This window comes from Pelmatolapia mariae, linkage group LG8, assembly GCF_036321145.2.
Source record: "Pelmatolapia mariae isolate MD_Pm_ZW linkage group LG8, Pm_UMD_F_2, whole genome shotgun sequence".
Lineage (NCBI taxonomy): Eukaryota > Metazoa > Chordata > Actinopteri > Cichliformes > Cichlidae > Pelmatolapia > Pelmatolapia mariae.
In genome coordinates this window covers 26,702,002-26,712,907 of record NC_086234.1, presented here as the reverse complement: position 1 = coordinate 26,712,907, position 10,906 = coordinate 26,702,002, and the positions used below count along the sequence as shown (strand labels likewise).

At 38.7% G+C, this 10,906-nt stretch overlaps 1 protein-coding gene across 1 annotated transcript; it reads right to left on the bottom strand.

The window, feature by feature from the left end:
• Positions 1-565: 565 nt before the first annotated feature.
• On the bottom strand, positions 566-10,190 carry LOC134633350 (glucagon-like peptide 2 receptor). The gene is made up of 13 exons (XM_063482222.1): positions 10,113-10,190; positions 7,164-7,260; positions 6,982-7,086; positions 5,755-5,876; positions 5,434-5,540; positions 4,584-4,740; positions 4,309-4,468; positions 3,591-3,651; positions 3,442-3,508; positions 3,059-3,147; positions 2,585-2,723; positions 2,448-2,489; positions 566-934 (listed from the first exon to the last, which is right to left on the bottom strand). The coding sequence occupies exons 1-13, from the start codon at positions 10,188-10,190 to the stop codon at positions 566-568; spliced, it is 1,593 nt and encodes a 530-aa protein (XP_063338292.1).
• Positions 10,191-10,906: the final 716 nt, after the last annotated feature.

The window sequence follows — 10,906 nt, the reverse complement described above, 5'->3', positions numbered from 1 at the left end:
CACAATTCAATCCAGATGTATCATATGGATATTTATAACTGGCCTGACATGTTATATTGTGTAAATAAAACAGAGAAATGCTTAACACTGCTGTTTGTGTATAGGATAACTTTAACTGTGCGAGTACTAATATCATAAGTGAACATTACGTGCCTGCAATTGTGTGGAATTCACTGAATACTGTAAGTACATAAGAGTCTGATTAATAGATTTATAGCCATGGATGAAGCTTGTATATCTTAGTGGCTGGGAATGCAGCAGGATAAATTGTCTTCTGGTGAATTTATAGTAAACACGTTCCATACTGCAAGTTTGTAAAATTCACCCTGAATGAAAAAAATCTATTTTTAAAATGCTCTAATTAGAATCTCAATGCAAACGTTTTCTCACAGGGTGTCTGTTAACCTCCTCTCCATACATTTAAACTTCCTGCCCATTGTGCAGTTATATCTACCTTGGTGTCCCCTTAGTGAGTGAAGGCCTGGGGACTGAGGATTTGGACCACTGCGCTGAAACATGACCTAAGTTTTCTGGTTGGTGATCCAATCTTGAAAACGTATGTATATCAGAATTCACTCTCTTCCAGAATCTCTTCCATGGTTTCCCCAAGCGTCATCTCACCATCGCTACTGGATAGACTCTTCCTGGTGAGGAACTCAAGTCCTGTCACATCATAGCCATTCAGCGCTTGACCTTTAACTTCTCCTATTCCGAGTACCCTGCCTCTTCCGTGCACAGCCACCTGGAGCAGGTGGGGGTGCATTGTTGAAATGCCGCCCTCGTCATAGGAGTCACTTTGCCGAGAGCACCGCGGATGATGTCCTCGAGTACATTTCCACAGGTGCTTCAGGGGCATTCCCCGAAAACAGGTCCTGACCTTGAAGTGGTTGGTGAACAAGAAGAGCTGCCAGCGCTTTTTTAGTTCAGCTTGTACCTAAAGATAAAGGTTCCCAGTTATACCAGTCCATTAGGCAAATATTTACATACATGTACATAATGGCATGTAGCTTCGGATTTATACTTTTTGGAGTTGTAAGTTGTTTGAAAATCACAAGATTTTCAGAAAACTTAACCTCTGATCTCTGGCCTTGAGATCAATGTCACTGCAATTTAATCTTGTCCAACATTTTTTATTAGATGCACCTATGGCATCAAGTTGAAAATCTTAGGTGACTTAATTCTTAAGCTGTCATATTCACAAGATTTTTAGAAACCTCTAACCAAAGTTGGGTTATAAATCTTTGGGTGTTTTTCACTATGAAAAAAAAACAAAACATGACAATGATTAAAAAAAGCGTGTCTTGCTCTAAAGCCGTACTAACAGCAAATTTTGGTCACTTTGGGACAGAAAATAAGCTTAATTATGCTAAGCTAAGCTACAGTATTATACTTTGTAATGACCATTTGGAGACAATTAATGTGGTTGCAAAAAGAAGCCACATTTTGGACAGTGAAGAGAGATGATTTGAAAGAGGAGTGAAAAAAGCCATCTATGTCCCCTGTGAACGGCCGTCTTTGAACAGAGGCGGTGGCTTAGGACACCAACTGTCTGCCATCCAGTTTCGAGATCCCTTCCCAGACGCCTTAACACCCACTCACATCTTGGGCCATTTGACCTCAATAAATCACATGATAGGGTGGGGCTAGGTTTCACAATGGGTTCACCCGAAACCTTGGCTGATTGTGACCCACATCTGTTTTCACACCTTGGCTCGTGTGATTAGGTAGAGGATCAATAGGGAGTCCATGACCCTCTTGGGGACACTCTCATAGGGCTTAAACTGTGGGACTCTCCACCAATTGCTCTTAGAACTGAAGAAGCTTCTCAGATGAAATGTCTTCAAGAAACTTAAAGAAGTCCATACGCTTTTATTTCCAAGCACCTTAGACTACGATGACCTGGATGACTGAGAGCCTTCACAGACATTTAGTATAATTTAAAAATGGCCCATGTATTTGTTATACGCATCCATTACACTCCTCTGACCGGCCACTTCTCTCTTTTGTTGGTTTGAAGTGTTATTATTTGGGGCAGGGGGGCTGTGGTAGTTCACGGTTTATGGTCACCACTTTCCCTTGTGAACAATTGTTGGTGCACACTCCACTTTGGTGTTATTTTGATTAGTTGTGCGCCTCACGATTTTTGTACTGAGGATACTATCTTGTCAGTCTTTACTTTGTTCAGTGATATGTCAATATAGAAGCTCAGAGAACCTCAGACTATAGAGGCTAATGTACTACAAGCTGGGGTTATATTATGAAGTACAAGCAGGTATGTAGTCTGCTAAACTGCAGAAACTGAAGAAAGAAGCTTTAAAGCTTTCAGGCAACAAAGCAAGAACTTGTGCATTTTAAATTTATTTATTTTATTAAGTTTTCAGTTCTTACTATACAATTTTCCTGATATCAAAACTGGATTTATTGTAACTGACAAAAGAAAAACATACCTCTCCATTAGCAAAACAGTACAGAACAGCTACCAAGAACCCCTAAAAAAGATTGTACACAACAAATAGCAGTTATAATGCAGTTTTAGAACAAAAAAAATTCTCATCAGATGTATAATTTGTATTAGTGGTGTTACCTGGAATGAGCTGAGGGTGAGGTTGACAAAGTTCCGAGCATAGCGACTGCTTCCATCTACACATTCATCTATCAGCACAGTGAAGACTACTTCATGGATTCCAAGCAGAGGAATCAGCACCAGTGTTGCTCTGGCCAAGCTAAAGTCCATAAACAAATACATATATCGTTGAGAATGAGTATGAGAATTTTTAGAGTGGAGTTAGATTTAAAAAGAGCAAAGGATAAGGAAATAAGAAACATTATATAACTTGTGCATACATTTATATGCATGATTTTCCCTCGTGGTGTGACATTTATGGTCAGAGCTGTGGGGGTGACATTTGAATTTGTGCTGCACATGGTGAGTGATTAACATTTAAATGGTAAGCCAGGAGTCTGCTGTACCAGCTTAAGAATAAGACTTTGGAAACAGTTCTCAAGGTCAAGCTTGTTTCCTGACATTTAGACAGGGAAGCAGTAAAATCTCAAATACCTGTATCTGTAGTCGGTAAACTTCACCTGATCTGCTTTCAGCTTGGACAGCAGCAACATCAGAATCTTAATGAAGATAAAGAAAATAACCTGCAATATACAGCAAAAGCAGGTTTAAATGAAATGCATATGAAAAAAGACTAAAAGTGTGTTTGAAATGCTTCTGTAAGTAAGAAGATGGCTAATATCATTCATACTTGTGACTACAGCAGCATCATATCACATGCCAACACGAGGCACAAACCATTACATGAAGCAGAAAATTAGGGGGAAATTAACTAATTAATTAAGCACCACTGGAGCCACATGACACATCTGTAACCAATGTGACTGTGCTATGGTTCTTTGAAAAGTGTGCAGAGATTGTTGAGAAACTCGACTTACTAGCACTGATAAAGTGATCGGACCCCTTATGATCCACCAGAAACCTCTGTTAATAATGGACCAGCATCTAAGGAATAAAGGGTTTACGAGTCAAGCAGCAATATGTTAAACCGATTATTTTAATATAAAACATGTATTGAGAGACTTACTCTGTGTTTTCATATAAAATCTTGACCACAGTCCATGGTGTCACAAACAAGGCCGGAGTTCCTGAAACACAGCGATGACATGAGATGGTAGTTGAAACTGGAGCATTTCAGATTAACAGATCACACTTAAGTGCACATGAATCAAACCACACAAGAAGACGCTATCACTCAACAATTAGTTTCGAAGCACTACAAGTGCATGAAACCTTCACTGCCACGGGAAATGTTTCTAACTTGGACAAATAATCCTGCTAACAGATGAAACCCATTCAGCTTTTACCCACATGGAGAGAACCCATGCAACCACAGAGACAACATGCTAACTCCACACAGAGCAAGCAGACTCAAACCCAGAACCTTAGTTAACCACTGCACCATTGTGAAGTTAACATGATGAAATACCTAACTTAACATTTAATTCATCGATATATAGCTACTGCCTTGATCCAGTTCTTCATACTGGCAACCCTTTCTTGGATATCTGTCACTGTAATGGTTACTGGACCCTGTTCAGGGATGTTGCTGTGGTCTACTCTCAGATCCACGAGCCATAGTTGGCTAACCTCCCTCCATGCTACCATGTTCATTTGTTTGTTCATTCTTGTGTGAACATGTTAATATTGCCATGTCCTTGACTTCTCTGGACAAAAGTGAGCTTTGGGCTCAGGTTACTTCCTAATATAAAAGCATACACACAAATAGTTCATCTATGACTCACCCCATCCTAGCAGCATGTATTTCTTCAGCAGACACCTCTTGGTCAGCACAGCAGTGAAGAGCAATGTATGAAGGAAAATGGCCTCCACCAAAAGCCAGAAGTAGTTACAGGCCACAAAGTACTCCATGCACACCTTGGACAATCTGCACATTATCACTATCTGTTAAAGTGTAAGTTTCAGGTAGATTAGTTTCAGAACTGTATCCACTGAAAACCACAAACAAATAAGAAGACATTATTAACAGTCTTTAGAAAAAACACCATGATTAGTGTACCGGAGAGGTCGAGTAGGTGTTCCATCCAGGGTCGTCCTTTGGTAGGTTGGAATACACGATGTGCATTATGATCTCCTTAGAAAGGATAGCTGCAGCTCTCAGGATGAATGACACAAACAGATTCATATGGATGTAGTTCCTGGTACAGTGGAGCTTCCTGGTAAGAAGATACAGAAGCAATTTGAAAAAGCCATTGATCCTTCTTGTGCAACTGTAAAAGCATTACTGAGGGCACATGACATAACACAAGTGGAAATGAAAAATGCTCTTGGCTCTCACAGGTACATGGAAATGTTTGTGGCTTTTAATGCCATTAAAAATGATAACTTGTCTCCACAGGCTTGTAAATATCTCTTCCTAGTGGGTAGCTGTCAAGTCCTGTAATCCTCTGCATAAAATCAATGCAGTTGAAGTTAATAAGTCCATCCTATATTTTGCTAGTGGTATAACAGAATTACAGAAGCTGTATCCTGCCGAGTGGAAACAGAATGTTGTTGATGTTTTTAGGCCTAGAGGATATCTTCAGTTACCATCCAAATGTAGTGCCAAAATCTAGCATCCATATTGCAACTGAAGTCTGTGGAGATCTGTTAAAAATGCAAAAAGTAGAAACTTCCAGTTTTTGTTTCCTTTACATAAAGCAAGCATGCCAAGTTTACTCAATATGGCAGCTCTCTACATGTGAACTACGGTCTACGGTTGGCAGCTAGACTCTATAATGATCTAGTAAAAAAATGTTATCATGTTATCATATACCAGATCTGATGACCAAAGGTTCAAAGTTAATTCCAAAGTTGTCATAAATCTTTATAAACTTTATTTTTCTGAACATCAAAAAATTGTTTCAAACCTTAGCATGCCCATTAGCAGAGTGGCTAATATGAGAGACACCAAAGACAAGGAGTAGCCAATGACAGAGATGAGCCTAAGGGCTGTATGGCGCAGCATTTCATCCTCCTGGAAACAGATATAATTACACAATAAAACTGACGGAGGCAATGCTACACTTCTTTAGCACAAAAATTCTGATTAAGGACAATCAAGAAAATAATCCCTTATAGTCTTTCTAGAACTTTTACCCCTAGAGAAAGAAACAAATTGCAAAATAGAGACCTCGCTTTCAGCGTTAAAACCTAAAGGGAAACTATGTAATACACACCCTTTCCCTCACCTTGTCTTTAAAGTAATGGTGCTCCTCACACTCTGAGACATCCCTCCAGGGCTCGGAGGAGTTCTCCATTTGTCGCCATCTCCCATTTTCCAAGCATTCTCTATGTGCGCTCCTAGAAGTGCCTGGAGGTAAATGGAAGAAACATGGATAGGCATTATTTCCTCTGACAGCTCAGTGAGAAAAAAGGCTGACTTGGAGGGGAGATAATTACTTTACGTTTATTGTTTTGTATTTATTCTGGGTAGGCAGTTCTTCTCCTTGGAAGAAGAGGTCAAGAATTCAAACTTCATTGTGATATATTCTGTATCATTTTCTGGTGGTAGATTTAAGAGATGTGAAATGTTCAAGTACTTCAGAGCACATCTTTATATTCAGTCTTTCATAAAGTTTCTAAATATTAGGGACATACTGGAAAAATTTCATCTGTTTTACACAATAAACTACTCATTTTGGCCAAAATTTGAGGGGTAGCAGTCTATTCTAACATTTATTTTTCCCTAAGGGACTGTGTCACTTACAGTTCAACAACTTAGCATGAAATTATATCAAAATTGAATCGTGCTCAGTTATAACAATGGTTTGAAGCTGGGAAATTTTATATTACTTCTGCATGTATAGTTCCTCCTGTCTTACTATTGAGAAAATAATTGCATGGAAAATTCAACTTGATTAAAACTCACTTAAAATTGCACAAAAAAAATTACATGCACTTTAAACACACACATACACACAAACATAAAAATAACGACAAAGTTACTCCGATCATTGTGAAGTGAAATTGTGGCATTTTGACAGCCCTAAATGCAACCTGTGCTTTTTTTCCATGGTTAATAAAGAATACAAGAATTCTTTATTAACCTACAACTATTGCCAAAAACATGAAAAATGTTATTTCAGTGTATATTTCAGAGAAGAAGCAATTGTGTAACAGTGGGTTACAGCTCAGGACAGTGCTCCAAGAGTTTATTATGACCATTAGGCAATAATACTAAGATTCCTATGGTGAAACTATGTTGCTTCATGAAAAGGTTCTTCTGTTTCACGTTTAAAGTGTGACTGTGTAATTAGATGTTTTGATTTTGACATTTAAATGCACTGTAAAATTCTTGATCCTGTGCCTCGTATGCTTTTTGATGCATTCTTGTGACTAATGAACAAAGTATGCATAATACAGTTTTAAAAATTTGTGCACTCCTATGTGATTTGTTTCTGATAAAACAACATTACCGTCACTGATCCACGGTAAGAAAGACGGACAGGGGACGGACACATTTCCAGGAGAAGAGTGGGGCCAACACACAAACATGTCAAACGCTCCTTTGCAGTAGTTTCCTGCAATAAAAATAATGCTTGAGGATTTTGTAAAGGTAATAAAAAATGAAAAATATGAAGGCTTGCAGAAGGCTTACCAGTTATTGAGAGTGCACTCGCTACCAGAGTTTTATTGCAGTTCTTCGAGTATTCATTCCGCTTAGCAATCAGACTTTCAAGCAGTGAACCTGTTACCTTCCATGCAGATGGAGAAAGAAGTGAGAGAAAAACTGTTATTTGATATGTTTTAGCGCAGGATGATATCTGGGGAAGAATAGTTTAAGATGCTGGTATAAAAGACCACATAAACAGTACATCGTACAAAACGCTGACCATTTGACTTCTTGATTTTTTATCAGGGGAACATCTTTATTGGTAATGAAATTCATGGACTCCAAACTCTCTCAAATTTACCCACTAAAATAACAGCAAAAATTTAAAAATAACAGCTAACATTTAATTAAAAGTATAACAGACAGGTTGTGTGAATAACATTTTGGAATATAGTTAATCATGAGAAGAAAAGACAACCCATCATCTTAAAAGTAACTTTAAGTAACATTGTTTAACTATGGGTGTTTTCAAATGTGTCCAGATGTGAGACGCTGTCTTTTTCTTTTACCAAGGCACGCTTACAAATAAGGATGTTTTCCTAATGACTTCTCTAACTGACTAACTACACCATCTCATGGCACACACTTGTGTTACATGAAAGTAAAGATGGGTTTTTATTTCAACTTAAGATATTAGTTCAACACAATACCAAATGTAGATGTCTAGAACATGAAGTTATGGTGTTGTTTCTTCAGATTGTTGTAGTTCATTTTTGGAGGTTTTAAAATATTAAGTGCAGCATTTTAAAAAAGAACCTCTAACCAAGCTCAGGAAGGACAACAGGGATAACATGTATAAAAGTACATCAATAAGATTCAGTTTAATCTTCATTTTAATGAGGTTTGAAACATCTTCTGTGACACAAACATTTTCTTTGTTTTCATGTCCTTTACAATAATCGTGTTTTGTTTATGGCATTTTCTTCTTATTAATAATGTGCCAGCAAACATGACTGTGTGTGCCTACAGGTCCAACAGTAGTTTTGGGGTGTCTACATGGGTTTTCTATGAGTAAACTTAGTATAAATTGTCCACAAAAAACCCCATTAGGAGACCAGAGGGGTGAAATTGCTGTATGGTCTGCATGGACCAGCCTGGAGGCTATTCCCAAGCAACCATGTGACGTACTATATATTGTATATGTTTTTCAGCTGACACTGGGATGAGCCAAGGCCTGTTTGTTACTACAAATATCTAATCAGTCGATTACACTGCAGCACATCAATGCGTTTAAACATGTAGACATGGAAAACAGAACCTGCTGAAGTTCAAACCCAGCATCAGAATGTGGAACAAAGGCAAATTAGGGACTCTGAATGTGCCATCGTTGTTGGTGAAAAGAACTTTTGATCTGCTGAGACTTTCCTGCATAATCATCTCAAGAAAATATTTAGTAAGCAAACGCCTTATTGATGCCAGAGGAGAATGGCTAGCGTGCATTGAGCTGACAGGATGGCTACAGAAACTCAAATAGCTTGTTACATCCACTGTATACCAAAGAGCATACACAATGCATTAAAACAGAATGGCTGCAACACCTGAACACCACCCAGTGTACCACTCCAGTCAACGACAAGGCAACGACAACCGATGTTGAAAAAATGTTTTCTGATCTGAGGCGTCATCATCATATGATTCATTTATGTATTTAAGTGAATGCTTAGTATCCTGTGTAATCATTGCATATTTACCATATTAAGTTACTCAGAAGGAGTTTATGAACGGAGCACAGTTTAATTTTAATTTTTTGCTAATTAATTTTGCTTCCAATTAAGTGAAAATTAAATCAATTGTTCAATAATATGAAAGTTTATTCATTCATTCGTTCATTGCTGATTAAATTAAAGCGATTTACAGTTAGCTACAGTCATTTAATTGAATTGTCTATTTAATATAATGACTGCAAGATTGAATCTTTCACAGTATCTGCAGCCTGCAGATGAAGGCAGTATTGCAGTATCCTTTTTTATCCACTTGGTGGGAGTATTTAATCAGGAGCAGCATCTGTGACTGAGGGAACATTTTCATCTTAGTTTAATCTTCAATTGATACATGCAATTTATCAACCTGGCTCACTGCATTAGTGACATACCTTCAGCAATGCAAACACACACCTGTGTATTTATTCCTGCCTCAGTGACTTATACAGTGTGTATAGTTGTGCCCTGAGCTGGGTCATAAATTCTAATTCCCCCTTAATTTGCTTTCATTAGTGAGACGTCAGCATTTCCTGTATTTGAGACCCCGTCTTTTATAGATGATATCTAGCTCACCTATCTTGGTTGAACACTTCCAAGCTTCACATCAAAATGAGAGCAACAGCTGAACTAGGCAACCGCCTGTGCCGCTCAGAATTTCCCATGTGAGCCAGCTGATAGAGAGCGTTTTGACTCTCTGAGGGTTGACTTGTCAAAAACCCATCCAGAGGAATATAAGGAAAAGCTGTCTCACTGTCTTCTCTCTTGTCTCCTGTGGGCCTAAACCTCCTTTAAACTCAAACACAGGCTCCAAAAAAACAAAACAAAAAAACAAACCCCAAAACTTTTCAAGGACTCAGATGTTAGTTTTGCTTTAAGTTCTTTCGACAACAACAACAACAACAACAATAAATCTAGATTATCATTTCAAGAATAGCAAGTTGGTTGAGCACGTTGCTAAAGGCAAGTAAACGCTGCAGAAAATACATGAAAGCCCGACGGATCACATCAATGTGTGGGCTTAAAACAATCTGCCACACAATGCATTATATATGTCTCCGCAGACAACTGTTAGCTGTTATTGTTACTGTTATTTTGCTTTATAAAGTGCTGCAAAATGATCGAAGACGTTTCCATTAAGTGTGACGCAGCTCTCACACTCAGTGATAAATACTGCTTTTCTGTCTGGTTATAATTTCACAGAAAAGCCTCAAATGTGTGTGTATGTACAGCTTACCTGATGGTTGTAGATGATAAAGAGCAGTGTGAGCAGGAGTTTGGTCCTCTTGTGCCAGGCTGGCATTGGAGCCGGCATGGCTCTGTGTTCACATTGAAATCAATTGGTGTCTGGTCTCTTGGCTTTCCTGCCACCTCATGCCTTTTGCTTTGGCTTGTCGGGCCTCTCACTCATCCTTGCTTTAGCGCCGTACTTCCTTTTTTGCACTGCTGTTCCAGCTTCACTGCATCAAAAAGAGTGGATTTGAACCTGACCTCCTTCCAAGAAACTCCGAAAATTTTGTTATGACGGAAGGATGATTTGAAAGAATTGTGATCAAAGCTGGTCTCCCACCTATACCAGTTATCCTTAGAGCTCCTTAGATCCAGCAAATGCTTCCACTCTAGTTCTTCAGTTAGCTACTATATTACTTTTTAATAACAGATTTCATGGAGGGTAAAGCCAAGTTCTCATCTGTTCATGAAGAGCTCTGGGATTGAGGTGGCTCTGTCTGTGCTCCCTATAGATACAGAGCAGCTGAACACGCCTGTGGATCCTCACCGACAGACTGCCTCTCCCACCCAGTCCTCCCCTAACCAATCAAGATAAGGCCCCAGAAGAGCATAAATGAACTAACTTTGTTGTCCAGAAAAACTGATCACACAGGAGTAAATGGGCACACACTGTTGTACCAGCATTCACTGGGATTTCATGCGCATATGCACTGAAAAATCACAATGCACATACAAGCACAAGCAAATACCACCTTAACTTGTGACAAAAAGAGAGGACACAACTGCTCCCTTCTGTCTAAC